Source organism: Stomoxys calcitrans, chromosome 5 (genome assembly GCF_963082655.1).
Source record: "Stomoxys calcitrans chromosome 5, idStoCalc2.1, whole genome shotgun sequence".
Lineage (NCBI taxonomy): Eukaryota > Metazoa > Arthropoda > Insecta > Diptera > Muscidae > Stomoxys > Stomoxys calcitrans.
The window spans coordinates 150,434,001-150,453,569 of NC_081556.1; the positions used below are offsets into that span (position 1 = coordinate 150,434,001).

General features: G+C 37.6%; 1 protein-coding gene across 3 annotated transcripts in view; it reads left to right on the forward strand.

Annotated features, from left to right (window-relative positions):
- Window positions 1–19,569, forward strand: part of LOC106081455 (uncharacterized) — a 205,530-nt gene that overhangs the window by 154,189 nt on the left and 31,772 nt on the right. For all 3 annotated transcript variants that reach the window (XM_059368509.1, XM_013243412.2, XM_013243414.2), the window contains 2 exons: window positions 13,525–13,641; window positions 13,995–14,445. In XM_059368509.1, the coding sequence (XP_059224492.1) occupies window positions 13,541–13,641; window positions 13,995–14,445 (552 nt within the window). In that variant the 5' untranslated portion in view covers window positions 13,525–13,540. The remainder of the gene's footprint in view (window positions 1–13,524; window positions 13,642–13,994; window positions 14,446–19,569) is intronic.

The following is a 19,569-nucleotide window of genomic DNA, read 5'->3' on the forward strand; positions in this document are numbered from 1 at the left end:
CCAAATTTCGACGGCATCGGATAAAAAATGCGCGTTTTATGGGCCTAAGACCTTAAATCGAGAGATCGGTCTGTATGACAGCTATATCCAAATCTGAACCGACCTGAGCCAAAATGAAGATGGATATCGAGTGGCCTAATGCAACCTACTGTCTCAAATTTCAACAAAATTGAATAATAAATATGCCTTTTATGGGCCTAAGACCCCAAATCGGCGAATCGGTCTATACGGGGGCTATATCAAGATATAGTCCGATATCGAAGATCGGCTTTGAACTTAAGCTGCTTATAGACAAAAAGAGAATCTGTGCAAAGTTTCAACTCAATATCTCAATTTTTAAAGACTGTAGCGTGATTTCAACAGACAGAAGGACGGACATAGCTAGAGCGTCTTAGATTTTTACACTGATCAAGAATATATACTCTTTATAGGGTCGGAAACGGATATTTCGATGTGTTGCAAACGGAATGCCAAAATGAATATACCCCCATCCTTCGGTGATGGGTATAAAAATATATTAAATTGAAATATCAGTTATTTTTGTCTGGCATTTCCCATAGGGTTAGCAAACCAATAGTTGTCCAACTTATTTATTTGTTGACAACCGTGGGTGATTTCATTTATTAATAAAAGCCTCATTTGGTTTTAAATTTGGTCGAAAGGTTAACCGGACTGCAGTTTCTGGGATTCTATCCCTTCATCAGCATAATTCTTCGACTCTTCAATCATATGAGCTTTGGCAAAAATAGTCTAAATGAGAAAACACTTTTGCTCATAACTTCGAAGAAAGCTGTTAGTCATAACTTTTAACACATTTTGATTTTCCCTCAGCTCCGCCATTTGCGGAGAGGCCAACATCGTCGTACGCCACGTATCGTTTTTGTATTTTTTGTTTTTTCGTTGATCTGTTTTTTCAAAGATGACACATGGTGTACGGCGATGTTGGCTTGCATATGCGCAACAACAACAAACCGAGTGCGAACGACGTGCTGCATTGGGACACCCCTTTGGGAAGAAGTTTTTACATGGCGTAGTACCTCAAAAATATCGCCAGCATTTGGAGAGGATAACCATGGCTGAAAAAAATTTTTTTTCTCATGTTCTCGCCAGGATTCGAACCCAGGCATTCAGCGTCATAAGCGGATTTGCTAACCTCCGCGCTACGGTGGCCTTATTTAATCTAGAGTCGGTTTTAAATTGGAGCCATATCTCAATATAGATCCATTTGAACCGTACTTACCATAGTTGTTGGAAGTTTGAACTAAACACCACGTACAAAATTTCAGCCAAATCGGAAGACCCCTTTGAGGGACTCAAGATGTAAAAAACGACAGATCGGTTTATATGGGAGCTATATCAGGTTATAGACCACCACCTTTCGACAGCTGTTGGAACTCTTAAATGAACACCAAGTGGATTTCATCTCAATCGGATAATAGTTTCGGTTTTAAGGGGCTCCAAAAGTCAAGTCGAAAAGCCCCTTTTATGGGAGCTAAATATATGGCAATCACCAAGTTTCTGTGCAAAACTTCGAGCGGCCAGCTTTACGCGTTAGATCGCTATCATGATTTTGATAGACAAACACTGACTTGATCGATTTTGAATGTCAAGACGACCAAAGAATATATATATATATATATATATATATATATATATATATATATATATATATATATATATATATATATATATATATATATATATATATATATATATATATATATATATATATATATATATATATATATATATATAAAGTCTTTATTGGGACTCAATATTTCGAGAAGAAAGAAACGAAATTACTAGATTAGTACACTCCTCATCCTATAAAATAACGCTTAATATTTTGCCATAAGTAGTAGAACTTTATATATTCTTCTACTCAAATTTGTACTTCCAACTGTATTACGTAAACCCTTCTTCCCTAAATCCACTTCGAAATTTTAAATGTCAAAATCACTTCAACAATTTTCATTTGTTTGAAATGCATTTCTGGATAATTTCATATGCATACACTTCACTGCTGTCTGTCCTATCACTCATTTACATCCCCCTTGGTCATGGTCAGAACACTTTAAAATTCTTCGAATTAAGCAATTCCAAATATTTGGCCAAACATTTTGACCCATTTCATAATATCGAAAAATTGGTATTTACACACTTCACTATGAACATATGTACGTATGTGTGCGAGTAGGGGTATGTGCATTTCACACATATCTATGTAGCTGATAATTTAAACATTGGGGAAAAACGAAAAGATTTTATTGGTCGGCAGGAGTTCAATGACAAACTTAGTGACCTAGATTAGACAAATAGTACTGACAAAGTTTCGAACTTTAGTTTTTTTGCACTTCCATTAGCGCGAAGACTGATATCATGCCAGAGAAAAATCTTCCCTCATATCATCATTTACGAGGGAAAATCTCAAAAATGTAAAATTTTTGTATAACCCTTCTTAACGAACCCCATGCTCAGGGGAAATTGTTGCCTAAAATATATAATACTCGTATGATACGAGTACTCCATTAGAGCCAAACATTTTTGTAGAAAATGAAACGAATAATCTGGGGGTTTTACAAATGTTAACCCTCTTGATAAATGTACAATTTCATACTTATATTAAAAAAAAAATGATAAATGAAATCTTCTTTTAAAGGAAATATTTCCATATCCGAGTAGTCCCTCAGGTATTAGCGATACAAGGTAAATTTTTTGGGGAGGAGGGGGGAGGCTAGTCACTCTTTGCGATGCAATAAAAGTAGCAAAAATTGACGAAAACAACATCATTTTCCTATAGGTCTTTCAAAGCTTATGCCCAAGGCGTATATAATAAGATGGCCGCATCAGCACAGCTGATGGAATTCGGTATGTCGAATCATTTTTGAAAATTTAAACTTCAAAATAAATTTTTTATAAATTGATTTTTGTGTTTGCTATTATTTTAGTTCTTAAACTTAGTTTATAAATGGAACGTAGTTTCTAACCTCACTGTGCGTCACTTGTTTAACTGCCCAGCTAGACCCACTCAATCCCATGACAGCATCTTCCCTCCTTAACGAATTCAAAGGAACGGTGTTTGTTTCATCGTAGCTCTCCGATGGGAATGATTCCATCAAAACACTTAAGAAACCGATAATTGCCCTTTTCTTGGTGTCTAGAAGGATGCAATGTTTTAATTTTTCAAGATTTTCCAAATAATTCTGCAAATTTTGCACTTAACTTCTAATGTAGAACAACCGACTTGAATTATACCTTCATTTGGTCAGTTTTCTGTACCTGAACACTAGCTGCTGCCATGAATCTGCATTCAAAGTAAATACAAATTAAACAAATTTATGAATAACCAATAAACAATATTTCTATTTCTTACTTACCTCTGCCTCTTTGATGCATTTTGGCGTTAGCTTTTGTATTATCATGAAATGGCTGCTTTTCACAAAACAGCTGATCTTTACAAAACATCTGTTCAAAGTTGCAAATTTCTGCTGGCAGAAAAAGTCCCAGTAGAAACTTGCGGGTTCTCTATTTTTTAACTGTCAAAATTTGGTCTCTCTCGCGCTTTCTTCTGCTGGCAAATAAAGTACGCGAACTACTTTCAGTAAAAATGAGTTTCCGAACACAGGCACACTATACCAAAACCCCCGTATTTTTTAGGTTTAATGATAGTATCAACAAAAGGACAGTGATTATTGGAAATCTTAAATTCCAGCAAATTAAGGTTTTTAGATTTCCAACATTCTCCGACCTATCGTCGATACTATCGGCACCTTTTCAGTACACCCTATTATTGAAATGAACTTCAGTTTTACATGCTGCTACACATGGACGGTCAATCGTCATCACTTTTAAATTCTGCCAATAAATGAATCGACACTGATTGAGACAACGATTATTAACACATGCATGCTTGCATGCTGCCACACACACACACACGCACACACCAACCCCACCCCAAACTCAACTAAGAATACTCAGCTCTTTGATAAAATGAATACCAACAACATAATCAAGCATGCTTAGCTGGGGTGTGTGTGTGTGTGTGTGTGTGTCAGCCCACATGTATGTTTATGTTCATGTCAATTTAACAGACTGACCACTACTCTCCACCCCCACAATGCCCGTCTGTCACATGGATGAACCGCTTTAACATTTTCATGGTGATATTTACATGTGTACCCAATGCACTCACACACACACACACACAGCAGAACATCCCTACCGAACATGTGCTGCCAAACAAAGGGCAAGCATTACAGCTGTTTGTGTCACAATGGAGACATTTTGTAAAACTCATTGTTTGTCTTTACAAGCATATATACATTCTCTTGCAGCACTCTTTCACATACACTCGCATACACACACATGGTCACATTCATATGAGTATAGATGATTATCATTGTCATGGCCTTTTAATATGCTCGCTGGCTCGTTCGCATTAGGCTGCTTCCATTTAGAGGTATATTGTCCATTTGTGTGGCTTGCATTGCCTTGGGAGATGGGGGCTGGAGAAGAAGGATGTTAGGAATTAATCAAAACATTTGTTTTGCCATTGTATTGCTAGCTGATATGTGTGTGAGTGTGTCTTAAGAAATATATGTACATTCACCCATCTGTTTTGGGCCTTAAATTATTGTTCTAGGCAATGTTGCCACCGAATGAAAATTAAATAAGACATATATATGATATATTTTGAACCACAGTGTGTCATAAATCCTATATATTCTGTAGTAATTAAAAAAGAATAATAATTTCTTTAAAATTTACCACTAACAAGTTAAAATTTTCGAAATTTTCCATACACCTAGTACTGCTTGACCTAGAGCTGGCCAAATATCGATGGTACTAGCGATACTATCGATATTTTATTTTTTTGGCTGAAAATCGATTGAGATTTTCTCGATCGATATTATCGACAAAGTTTCGCTATTTGCAAAATTGAAAAAAAATGTGATTGCATGCTAACTTCGGCTGGGCCGTATCTTATATACCTTCAACCATGGATCGCTTTTGTCGATTTTTTTGCGCTTCGTAATTTTAAGTACTAAAACTACCAAATGTACATTTACATACTAAAACATGCAAAATTCTACTTTCGATACAGACTGAGCTACAACTCTCAAACTGGGAAACAGTTATACCTTGTGGCATAAATCGGCGACTAGAAGTTTTTTTTTTTAATTCAAACATTTATGTACCAAAACGTACAAAATGGTACCTTCTGTATAGACCGAACTACAGTTCTCAACATTGGGACACATTTTCAGTTTGACAGTATATATTGGAAGATTAGAAAGACAAAAGACGAGCGTCTAGAAGTTTTTTTTTTATTAGGATGAGGGTATACTAATTTCGTCATTCTGTTTGTAACACCTCGAAAGCACGCTAACTTTCGAAGGAGTAAAGCTAGCCGCTTGAAAATTTGCACAAATACTTTTTATTAATGTAGGTCGGTTGGGATTGTAAATGGGCCAAATTGGTCCATGTTTTGATATAGCTGCCATATAAACCGATCTTGGGTCTTGACTTCTTAAGCCTCTAAAGGGCGCAATTCTCGTCCGTTTGACTGAAAATTTCCACGTGTTGTTTTGGTATCACTTCCAACAACTACGCCTAGTATGATTTAAATTGGTCCATGTTTTGATATAGCTGCCATATAAACCGATCTTGGGTCTTGTCTTCTTGAGCCTGTAGAGCGCGCAATTTTCTTCCGATTTGGCTGAAATTTTGCACGTAGTGTTTTGGTATCACTTTCAACAACTGTGCTAAGTATGATTCAAATCGGTTCATAATCTGGTATATCTTTCATATAAACCGATCTTGGATCTTGATTTCTGTAGAGCGCGCAATTCTCATCCGATTTGGCATGAGGTGTTTTGTTATGACTTCCAATAACTGTGCTAAATCAGTTCATAACCTGATATATATCCAATTCTGCACTGATCTGGGCCATATTGTAAAAGTATGTCAAGGGGCTTAACTTAAATCAATGTCCCAAATTTCGACGATATCGGACAATAAATGCTACTTTTATGGGCCCAAAAACTTAAATCGAGAAATCGGTCTATATTGAAGAAGAATGTCGAGGGGCCTGACATAATTCACTATCCCAAATTTCAGGAAAATCGGATAATGAATGTGGCTTTTATGCGGCTAAAATCCTAAATTGGAGTATCACTCTATATGACAGCTATATCTAAATCTAGACCAATCTGGGCCAAATCAAAAAAGGATGCCGAAAGGCCTAACACAACTCACTGTCCCAAATTTTCGCAAAATCGGATAATAAATGTGGCTTTCATGGGCCTAAGACCCTAAATCGGGGGATCGGTCTATATGGCAGCTATTTTCAAATCTGGACCGATCTGGGCCAAATTGATGAAGGATGTCGAAGGGCCTAACACAAATTTCCAAATTTCATCAAAATCCCAAATTTTATCAAAATCGGATAATATAAGTGGCGTTTTAGGGACTAAGACCCTAAATCGGAGGTTTGGTCTATATGACAGCTATATCCAAATCTGAACCGATCTGGACCAAATTGACGAAGGACGTCGAAGGGCTTAACACAACTCACTGTCCCAAATTTCAGCAAAATCGAATAATAAATGTGGCTTTTATGGGCCCTAAGACCCTAAATCGGCTGATCGGTCTATATGGGGACTATATCAAGATATAGTCCGATATAGCCCATCTTCGAATTTAACCCGCTTATGGACAAAAAAAGAATCTGTGCAAAATTTCAGCTCGATATCTCTATTTTTAAAGACTGTAGCGTGATTTCAACAGACAGACGGACGGACATGCCTAGATCGTCTTAGATTTCTACGCTGGTCAAGAATATATATACTTTATAGGGTCGGAAATGGACATTTCGATGTGTTGCAAACGGAATGACAAAATGAATATACCTCCTTCGGTGGTGGGTATAAAAACCATAACAGCATTAAACTCAATTTATGAACTATTTATTTTAAAGTTTATATTTTTGTACGGCGAATTCAAAAATGAGTTGACATATCAAATTCCCTCAGCTGGGTTAATGCGGCCACTTAATAAATATGCCTTGCCTATTACTTTGGAATTATTTTTAGTATATATGGAATTATTTTAGTAATATAATTTTTTGAAAATTTCACCCAACAACTCCTTAAATCAAAATTTAAAGTCCTTTAAATTTTTCATCATTTAAATTATTATCATTAACTAAAAGCAAGCTGTAATAGTTCCCTATCTATGCCTTTTTGTGATATGATATATGTACATGGTGCTATTTTACATTAATAGACATGCTTTTCGAAAATCTGTGTTTTTTAATACCCACAACCTACGCAATATGTTATCGGTCTTCAAAGAATAAGATTTCTTTAATTTCTTCCTCCCTCTCAACGAACATATCAAACATTGCCAAAGTAACTGACATGTGTTCATCTCATTATCTTATTTGGCATCCACAATGTGTTCATTTCTCATGTGCTTGAACAAAACCATATTCCATTGCCATGGCAAGTAATATGGCATATTTATCAAAGGCATGTAAAGCGAAGTATGCTTCCCCTACAGGGCATAAATGTGAAGGAGAAAAAGAGAGCGAGAGAGAGAGAGAGACAGAGTAGTAGATTTATTGATGAGATGGTATTTAGAAAAACGTTTTACAAATTCCAACAATTCAAAATTTCCCCACAGGCATTTGGTTAATTGGAAAATTGAAAATGTATCATAAATGTGGTTTTGTTTGTAAACGAGTAGGTTTATGAGTGTGTATGTGTGTTTGTCTGTCAGTTTAGTTCTAGTTCATCGTAAAATCCAATGTAAATAGAATTAGCCCTAAGGTATATTTACCCAATCAACTATGTGCACAAGTTAAACAATTTAAATATTTTATTTGACTTTATCGCTTCGACACAAAATAATCATTTAATTGTTGTTAATTGAAAGCCATCACTATCATCATAAATAATGAAAATTCATTAGGAAAAAATGGCTACTGTGATTTCTTTACAAAAGGAAGGTGAAAAGTTGAATGAAACTGAAACTTATTTGACTAGAGCATTGAAACCTCTCCTCTCAAATCTTAAAAGTAAATAAATATTTGAAATTATTTTGAATAACTTAAGGAACAAAGATATTTAATTAGCTCACATAAGAACCACAGCCTTTCAAAATAATATTGCCAATAAATTGAAGAAAATTTCTAAAAAAAAAACAAAAAAAATGGCGTTAAGTTTGGCAGGGCCGAACTTTGGATACCCACCACCTCGGGTTTGTATGTAAACCATCTTTCATCAAAATCCGGTTAAAATTGTATACCTTATGTCCCATAAATAAATACGAAATAAAAACGAAATATGTTCCGATTTGGACCAAATACTAATAAGTACAAGTCATTGTTCAATTGTGTATAACAAAATATTGGTCTTTTTAGAAGCTATATCTAAAAATAAACCCATCTGAACCATATACAACATGGATGTCGAAAAGCCTAACATAAGTCAATGTGTCAAATTTCAGTTAAATCGGTTTATAAGTGCGCCTTTTATGGGGCCAATACTTTAAATCGAGATATCGGTTTATATGGCAGCTATATGCAAATCTTGATCGATCTAGACTAAATTGCAGAAATATGTGAAGGGGCTTAACATAACACTCTGTCCCAAATTTCCGCAACATCCAACAATAAATGCGACTTTTATGGGTCCAAGACATTAAATCGAGAGATCGGACTATATGGCAGCTTTATCCAAATTTGCGCCGATCTGAGTGAAATTAAAGAAGGATGTCGAAGTGCCCAATACAACTCATTGCCCCAAATTGCGGCGACATCGAACAATAAATGCGCTTTTTATGGCCTTAAAACCTAAAACCGAGAGATCGGTCTATATGGCAGCTATATCCAAATCTGTACCGATCTGTGCCATAATGTAGAAGTACGTCAAGGGGCTTAACTTAACTCTCTGTCCCAAATTTCCGCAACATCGGACAATAAATGCGACTTTTATGGGTCCAAAACATTAAATCGTTGGATCGGTCCAAATCTGGACCGATCTGGGCCAAATTCAAAAAAGATGTCGAAAGGCCTACGACAACTCACTGTCCCAAATTTCGGCGACATCGGACAATAAATGCGCCTTTTATGGACCCACAACCTTAAATCGAGGGGTCGGTCTATATGGCAGCTATATCCAAATCTGAACCGATCTGGACCAATATATGAAAAATGTCAAAGGACCTAACACAACTCACTGTCCCTAATTTCAGCAAAATCGGAAAATAAATGTGGCTTTTATGGGCCTAAGACCCTAAATCGGAGGATCGGTCTATATGGCAGCTATATCCAAATCTGATCCGATCTGGGTCAATTTTATGAAAACTGTCGAAGGGCCTAACACAACACACTGTCCCAAATTTCAGCAAAATTGGATAATAAATATGGCTTTTATTGGCCTAAGTCCCTAAATCGACGGATCGGTCTATATGGCAGCTAAATCCAAATCTGGACCGATCTGGGCCAAATTGATGAAAAATGTCGAAGGGCCTTGCACAACTTACTGTCCCGAATTCCAGCAAAATCGTTTAATAAATGTGGCTTTTATAGGCCTAAAACCCTAAATCGGCGGATCGGTCTATATGGGGGCTATATCAAGATATAGTCCGATATAGCCCATCTTCGAACTTAACCTGCTTATGGACAAAAAAAAAAGAACCTGTGTAAAGTTTGACCTTAATATCTCTATTTTTGAAGATTGTAGCGTGATTTCAACAGACAGACGAACAGATGGACTGGCATGTCTTAGATTTTTACGCTGATCAAGAATATATATACTTTATAGGATCGGAAATGGATATTTCTATGTATTGCAAACGGAATGACAAAATGAATATACCCCCATCCTTCGATGGTGGGCATAAAAATTTAAAAGAAATATCTGAAAATTTTTCTAAAAACTAATATGCAAAAGCAAATTAGCTCATGACATTCCCTAACGGAACAGCGGGGATACTTCTCTCATATCAATGGGTGCTATCCGTTACAAGTTTACCTAAATGGATCTCATTTTCATTTCGGAGTCCAAAACACGCGCTGCAGAACGACAGCACTTCCAAATGACCATTCCACTAAGGAACTGGGGCAAACTTCTTACATATCACTGAGTCCTGTCCGATTCAAATTTTAAACTCAAGCTCCTTTTTAAAGCCGAGTCCGAACGGCGTGCCGCAATGTGACACCTCTTTGGGGAGAAGTTTTAACATGGCATAGTACCTCACAAATGTCGCCAGCATTAGAAGGGGATAACCACCACTGAAAATTCTTTTCCGATATTCTCTCTAGAATTCGAACCCAGCGTCAAAGGCGGACATGCTAACCTTCGCGCCGCGGAGGCCTCCGAACGACAGCACTTGGTTATTGCAAGTTTGCCCACGAAAATTCCATTAAGGAATTCCATATCAATGGGTGCTGTCCGATTCAAGTTTAAGCGCAATGACAAGGGACCACCTTTTTATAGCCGAGTCCAAACTGCGTGCCACACTCCTTTGAGAAAAAGTTTTTATATAGCTTTCTATGCATGGCATAGTACCTCACAAATGTCGCCACATTTGGAAAAGAAAAGCCAGCTGACAATTTTTTCTGATGTTCTCGCTAGGATTCGAACCTAGGCATGCCGCGTCATAGGTGGACATGCTTACATCTGGCCCAAGAACTTATCCTCACCTAACTGGTGAATGGAATGACTCCATCGTTCCGAATCAGCTCACTCGTAGAGCGATTTCTGCAGAACCCATACTGCGGATAGCTAAAGACACTGTGGGACTCCAAGAATCTCACAGGATGGTGGTTAGGTTAGGCTAGGTTAAAAAGAGGTTGCGGATATTAATCCACCCCATGTCAATATGGGCATACACTTAAGGCAGTAATCGACTTGTTGTGCGCTCTAAATACTAAAAAAGTAACCTCGAAAAAGAAATCTAAGTAAGGAATTCCGTGCTACTTACAAAATCGTTAATTATTTTCCATGCTACGCCCCTGTGTTGCACAGTGGGAGAAAAATCGGAAAAAAAAATAAAAAAATATGCTGTGTGAGAAAGGGTAGAAATATCTCTTTGTAATTTGGAATGGTTAGAGCTGAGGTGTTAGCGAGTTCATGTGCAAAATTTCCAACTTTCCCTAGAGGGTTTGGACGCCTCTTGGCAGGCCCTAAAATTGGTCACCTCCGTACTCCGAACAATTGTTGGGGCTGCCAAATCTTCATTTATGGTCCGATTTTCAAAACTCTTTTTTTTGCTGCATAAAAGTCCGCTTTAGGTATACAATATCTCCATTGGTTTTAGAGATATTGATCTTTATTTTTTTTTACGGAGATCTGCTTTGTATTTTGCAATTTACGAAGACACTTCGTTTTCACAAAAATTTAATTTTTACCATATTTTTCAACGATGTATAATTTGTAAATAAAATATTTTATAACCTGTGCCAAAATCGATAACTAATGTGCACACCTCTATGATTTTATCACCTATACGGTAGAGTGTAAATGTGTAGACCATTTGAATAAAAGTCGAAAAGTGGGTTTTGACATAGGAAATGCTCCAACGTCTCATCATTTTCGCCGCATGCCCTATCACTTGTCGCACCGATTTTGCTCGTAGTCCTATGTGTCCCGTTATGATATAGAAAGCTATACATACCTCCTTCTTACTTCCTTTCATTAATAGCCTCGTCTTCTCACGATCTGGTTCTCCCAGTAGGATTTTCGCCGTCTACCGACCGTTTCGCTGTTCCACAGGGTTACATGCACATTCCTCGCCCACTCCCTTAACTCGGGCTTCGTCGACCCGAAAGGCTCCGGGTTAACTTAATTTATTAACGGCAGTTCTCTGGCTTTCACTGCCACATCGCCCGTTTTCTCATCCCCAGTTACTCTGCTATGGCCCGGCACTCAAACGATGCGGACCGTGCCATCCTCAGAGAAGGTTTTAGACCTCTTCTTAAATTCCAAGACTGTTCGTGATCTCACCGTCCTGGTTGTTATTGCCATTATGGCCTGTTTACTGTCCGTAAATATGTTCATACTCGATGTCCTCGTGTTAACACCACACTAACTCACGCATTGCGTGATCGCCCGGATCTCCGACTGCAAGACCGAATTATGGTCAGGCTGTCTAAAACAGATCTCAGTCCCTGGGTTCTCAGTGTAGAACCCCAGGTCCACTCTGTCCTCTAGCATTGATCCATCTGTGCAACATGATCTTCCATATGCAAATACGTCAAACAAAGACTGTGCCGCTGACAGAAGCGCACTCAACCCCAAGTGTCCTCTCAGGTAACCGATCGGAAACCTCTTCCCTCCCTTCCAGGTTTCGCCTCGATTTTACCGCGATGGTATGAACTGCTCCCATCCTCAATCCATTCTCCCATCTTCTGAACTCTCATAGTCGCAGTGGCTGCCTCGCACTTATTCTGAATGCCTATGGGTCGGATATCTAGAATAGCCTCCAGTACCCTAGTGGGAGCGGTCCTCATCGCTCCGCCTATGCCAAGACAACATGTTCTCTGAACCTGTTGTATTATCCTTACACTGCACTTTTTTTCCATCGCAGTCTACCAAACTACAGAGACGTAATTAGGTATTGGCTTAATCACGCTCCTTTAGAACCAGTGAACTATCCTCGAATTTAGGCCCCATTTCGAGGCTACGGCCTGTCTACAGTATGCCCAACATCTATGAGCCTTCTCAGTACGTTCCTGAGTCTTTTTTTAACTTGTCCATTTCATATACTAGGGAGTCTCTCCAAGAGCGGGGCTTTACTCCTTTGATAGTCAGTGTGCTTTCGTCAGAGAGACGGACGGACGGACGGTTACTTTTTATCGAATACTTTTTTATAAGTGTGTTGGTACACTAACCAGGTCTTTAAAATAAAGGATTAGAGACTAATTAAAATGTAACCCTTAGGAGTGGAGTGGTATGATTTCCTCGCTTCAGAGAATAAAAACCATCAATAATCCTCTTCGGCCGTTACTTTCGCAATATTTGTGTTATATTTGTACAATTCGTTTTATACCGATTATCTTTAAATTGTTTTGCACCGGTTACTTTTTTACCGGTTACTTGTGCACTGGTTACTTTTTTCCTGGTTACTTGTGCACTGGTTAATTTTTTACTGGTTACTTTGTACTGGTTACTTTTGTACTGGTTACTTTTTGCCCGTTTATCTTTGTACCCGATTATCATTAAATAGTTTTACGTCTAAGTAAATTTTGTACCGGTTACTTTTTATCCAATTAGCTTCAAATAGCGTTTTGTCCTAGTTAATTGTATACCTGTTACTTGTTCTCCTTACTTTTACACCTGTTACTATCTATAATTTTTCCAGCGGTTATTTTTGTACGAGTAACTGTTTTGTACAGCATACTATTTGTATCGATTACTTTTTGTATCGGTTAGTTCTGGGGCATGCTACTTTTTTATTTGAAAATTAAATTACCTTCTTATACTACATTACTTATTTTTTCCCCTCTCTTTGCAGCTATCAATTAGATTAAATGACGATTTATACCAACATGGCCACGTTAACTATGGACAAACAACGTTTAAGTGTTAACGAACAGCATCATCAGTTTTTGGGGGACAAACAAAAGCAGCGGTAAGTCTACTATGCTCATGCTTTGCTTTCTTCGTTCCCTCAACCCTGAGGACTCTAATAAATTATATCATTTATTAGTTGGCAAAGTATTTAGGTCTTAACTATCAATTATGGCTAACAAGCACCACTAACTTTTTCTAACGCTGTTATACAATTATAACGTCTTTTTCCTTCTCCGTTCGCATATTTTGTGTTTTTTCGTTCATCTAACCCAACACCAAATGTGCTGTGCGGCTCTCTAACACCACTATTAACAAATTATTAACAAAATACTTGGACTAATACCCATACCAAATATGATGATTATGATGATGGCAATGTTGATGATGCATGGCCATGGATAACAAAAAAAGTTCGGAACGTGCTTCGAGTTTGGCTTTGCCACACAGTTCCCTTTTGGATTTCTATGACAAACAGCAGGAGCAGTGTAACTCAGTGGCATTATTGCCAATTAGCGCCAATGTTGTGGTACGAAGACACTCCTCCCACTACTATCCCATGCTGGAGGCAGGAGATGAGAAGCAACAACAACAACAGCAGCAGCAACAACTGTTGCAACATCAGCCACCACCAACGGTTGCCATGTCGAACATGGACAATGTGAAGAATTTAATGTCCTCCCTAAATGCTGGCTTAAATGCATCGCCGCCGCCCTACAATTGTCACAAATCTCAGGCGCAATCCAACATAAAACATTTCCCAGCAGCTGCTCCCGGGGCGCCAGCATCCGCATCCTCATTGTCGCCATCTAACACTGCACTAATGTCAACTATGGCAGCCACTCAACTGAATTTGCAACAAAAGGCAAGTTTTTTTCTGTCGTAGCTCAGCTCTTTTCCAGAGAATGATGATGTTTGTGTGCTCCCAAAGGATTTGCCAGGACGCAAGGACGCTTGGCTTGCTGCTTTTTGTCACTTTTAGACAAATTCTATTAAAATTCACTTGTCGTGTCGATGTTATTCATTTGTTTGTTGCTTTTGCTTTTTCATTTTGTCTTTTTTTTCGTTTTGTTGAAAAGAAAAAACATTTTTTTTTCAAGATTTCCATTCCATTATCCTGCCACAATAGCATTGCATCAACACACAAACACTCATGCACACACTAATTTACATAAAAATACTTATTACTCGTGCAAAGCATTCAAAAAAAGTCGTTGACCATGTCCAGAGGACACAATGCCCCATAAAATATTATGAACAATGATTTTTTTACAGCATTTTAATGCATTTTCGAGCACGAGCACGAGCACAAGCTCTCGACAGTATTAAGAGTAGGGCAATTATTTTTTCAATTATTTTTAATTTCCCTAGGCCACCAGATAATCTTTTTCAATTTTTTCACAGTCAATGTCAAAGTGAATTTCTCTAGAATATCTTTTTGACTATGATTTTAAGGCATTTGAGAATGTAGCAGATTTGCCCTTGCCCAAAGTAGCCATATTGAGATTTAGGCAGACCGACTAATTTAACGAAGAAAAAATAAGTTTTAAATAAAGAAGCAATTAGATTTTCAATTCGAAATTTTTAACTGCTGACAAGTGGTAACACAAGTATTCGGTACAAAAAGTAACCACTTCGAAGTGTTACAGTCCATAAGCTAATGGTTCAAAGTGAAACGACACAAATTAAAATTCACAAATTATGTATTCTGTGCCGTTTATGTTTTTAACGGTTATTTTTATACTAAATACTAAACTATCGGGTTATTTTACACGACCGGTTACTTTTATACCAACTACTTATGTACTGGTTACTTTTATAACAATTACTTACATACCGGTTACTTGGTACGGAAAAGTTAGGTTCGATTAGGTTAGGTTGAAAAGAAGGTGTATATATCAGGATCCGCCCAGGATGCTACTATGGATATACACCAATGCCAGGTTAGATACATTCATTTACAGGTAGTGGCAGTTGCCCAACAAGCAAATATTGAGCGCACTATCTGTCAAAATCAGTGATAAGTGCAACTCTGATTTTTTGTATGTAACCAGTTGGTGCCATTTATCGTTGTTTGTATGTGTTGTCGTTTTTAACTATAATACACACACACAACCAAAACTCGTTGACAGATACTGCACTTCGCGAGAAAAAATTGTTCTCAGCTGTTTACGGTACACTACCTGGTAATTATGTCATGAATTCCAGTAATCTACCTCTAACTCCGTCAGGCATATCGTGCTGCTTACAAAATCCTTTATCGTTTTCCATCATTTGCCCCTTAGCTGGTTCAAGTATCGGGATGCGGATACGATACCATGCCGGAGTCTTTGCGCGAAATCCGGGAACTGACATAGAAAATGGTCCAACATTTTATCATCTTCTCCACATGTCTCACATATGCTGTTCCTTGCCGCACCTATACTGCATAAATGCGTCCGTAGTCCTATGAGACCCGTAATAATACCGGAAACCAACTTTTTATACCCTGCAGCGAAGGAAGGGGGTATATTCATGTTGTAATTCTGTTTGCAACACATCGAAAGATCCATTTGCGACCCTATAAAGTATATATATTCTTGATCAGCGTAAAAATCTAAGACGATTTAGCCATGCCCGACTGTCTTCGACATCATTCTTCAATTTCACTCAAATCGGTCAAAATTTGGGTATTGCTGCCATATAGACCGATCCTCCGATTTAGGGTCTTAGGCCCATAAAAGCCACATTTATTATCCGATTTTGCTGAAATTTGGGACAGTTAGTTGTCTTTGGCCCTTCGATATCTTTCTTTAATTTGGTCCTAATCGGATCAGATTTGGATATAGCTGCCATATAGACCGATCTCTCGATTTAGGGACTTAGGATCATAAAAGCCACATTTATTATCCGATTTTGCTGAAATTTGGGACAGTGAGTTATGTTAGGACCTTCGACATCCTTCTTCAATTTGGCCCAGATCGGTCCGGATTTGGATAAAGCTGTCATATAGCTGATCCGATCCGCAGATTTAGGGTCTTAGGCCTATAAAAGCCACAGTTAATTTCCGATTTTGCTGAAATTTGGGACAGTGAGTTATGTAAGGCCCTTCAACATCGTTCTTCAATTTGGTCCAGACCAACCCAGACTTGGATATAGCTGTCATATAGACCGATCCGCCGATTTAGGGTCTTAGGCCTATAAAAGCCACATTTATTATCCGATTTTGCTGAAATTTGGGACAGTGAGTTATGTTAGGCCGTTCGACATCGTTCTTCAATTTGGCCCAGATCGGTTCAGATTTGGATATAGCTGCCATATAGACGGATCTCTCGATTTAAGGTTTTCGAGCCATAAAAGCCGCATTTATTGGCCGATTTTGCTGAAATTTGGGACAGTGAGTTATGTTAGGCCGTTCGACATCGTTCTTCAATTTGGCCCAGATCGGTCCAGATTTGGATAAAGCTGCCATATAGACCGATCATAAAAGGATCATAATTAGGATCATAAAAGCCACATTTATTATCCGATTTTGCTGAAATTCGAGACAGTGACTTGTCTAAGCCCCTCGACATCGTTCTTTAATTTGGCCCAGATCGGTTCAGATTTGGATATAGCTGCCATATAGACCGATCCGCCAATTAAGGGTCTTAGGCCCATAAAGACACATTTATTATCGGATTTTGCTTAAATTTGAGACAGTGGGTAATGTTAGGCCCTTCGATATACTTCTTCAATTTGGCCCAGATTGGTTCAGATTTGGATACAGCTGCCATATAGACGGATCTCTCGATTTAAGGTTTTCGGGCCATAAAAGGCACACTTATTGGCCGATTTCGCCGAAATTTGGGACAGTGAGTTGTGTTAGGCTCTTCGACATTTTTCTGTAACTTGGCCCAAATCGGTTCAGATTTGGATATAGCTGCCATATAGTCCGATATCTCGATTTAAAGTCATGGCCCCATAAAAGACGCATTTATCTGCAATTTCAATTGCAGATAAATTGCAATTCATTGCAATTGGACACAGCGACTTATGTTAGGATTTCGACATCCATTTCGTATATGGTTCAAATCGGTTTATTTTTAGATATAGCTACTAAAAAGATCAATATTTTGTTATACACAATTGAACATTGAATGACTGGTACTTATTAGTATTGAATGACTGGTACTCATTAGTATTTGGTCCAAATCGGAATATTTTTCGATATAGCTGCTATGGGGCATAAGGTATGCATTTTTCACCGGATTTTGACGAAAGGTGGTTTACATATAAACCCGAGGTGGTGGGTATCCAAAGTTCGGCCCGGCCGAACTTAAATCCTTTTTACTTGTTATCGAATACCTTTGTACCTAATTGTATGAAAGAAGTAACTTTTGTTATTTTAGTAACTTTTGTACAGGTTGAAACAATTTTTTAACAACCGATTCCCAGAAAAGTGGTTACTTCTGTACCGGTTATATATTTTAGGTTAACTTTATATCGATTACTTTTGTAACTATTTCTACTAAAGTGGTGACTTTTATTACTGATGATATTAAAAGGTAGATAAACGAGGCAAAAGTAATCGGTACCGGTAAAAAAACAATGTAAAAAGATATATGTTGCATATTCCATTAAGGAACAGGGGCAAACTTCTCACATATCAATGAGTGCTGTCCGATTTAATTTTAAGCTTTAAGCTAATTTTAAGATAAGGGGTCTCCTTTTTATAGCCGAGTCTTAACGGCATGGCGCAGTGTGACAACTCTTTGGAGAGACGTTTTTACATGGCATAGTACATCACAAATGTTGCCAGCATTAGGAGGGGAAAGCCACCGCTGAAAAAAATTTTTTTTACGAGCTTGCCAGGATTCAAAACCCATGCGTTCCCGTTCCATAGACGGACATGCTAACATCTGCGCTACGTTGGCCTCCATTGCACAAGTATCTGGTACAAAAAAAAAATCAGATAATGGCTGAGTAAGCTTTTCTCAACTTGATTTGATGATTTCCATTGCACATTGATTCAAATGGAAAAAGTGGAAATTAGTAAATAACTTTTGAACTATTGATCGGAAATTCAACGTAATTTTCTAGAATTGTTAGACACCATTCTCTTCTTGATATCTAAAACCACAAGGAGATTAAATACGTTGACTATAATTTCGGTTTTTGGGTGTTTTTATAGCTTTCAACATAAATGATTTGGCTCGAATAAATTTAATGCATTTTTAATTGTCTTATAATCAAGTTTTGCAACATATTAATGTTAGAACAAAATTTTAAGATTTTCCCGTAAAATATTTTAATGGATTAAAAGCTTTTGTTTTATGTCATGCAATTTCAAACTCTTATGATCAAAATCATGATGATGATGATTTTATAATTCTCTCCCATGTTGCAATGTCATTGTGAAATGTTGCACGGGTTGGCCAAAGGATTATTAGCAATTATACATATTTTCTCCTCCTCAACAAGCAAATGTTAACACAAAAAGGATCATGTCGCAACTCTGCTAAATCCCAAATGAAAGCCGCCTCATTGCAAAACTAATCCAAAAGCAAGATTGCCGAGGGGAAAATCCGATGAAATGAAAAAATAAACACAACAAAATCATTACTCAACAAATTGTATTGAAAAAAATCGAATATCTTTGGAGCATCGAAGGATATAACGAAGAAGAAGAAAAAATATTCATTAATCACACCATCACATTCCCATATACTCTCGCAATTTTACCTATAACCCACACACACGTGCTCAGTAACTCATGAGCCAAACAGCATTTATGTTACGAAAATATGCGCTTATTTAGTTAGACAACCAACACACACACATACTAACACAAAATTCACAGTCTTGCTTCTAATCTTTGCTGCAAATACCTGTAGCCAAAGTTTGCTCTCAAGTACTCACCGCCCACCGCCATGGTAAAGTAATATTTGCAATAACCTTAGTCAGCATATTGCCGAGTATTCTAAGAATATTTACTGGAACATACACTAAGCGAAAAAAATAAATCAAT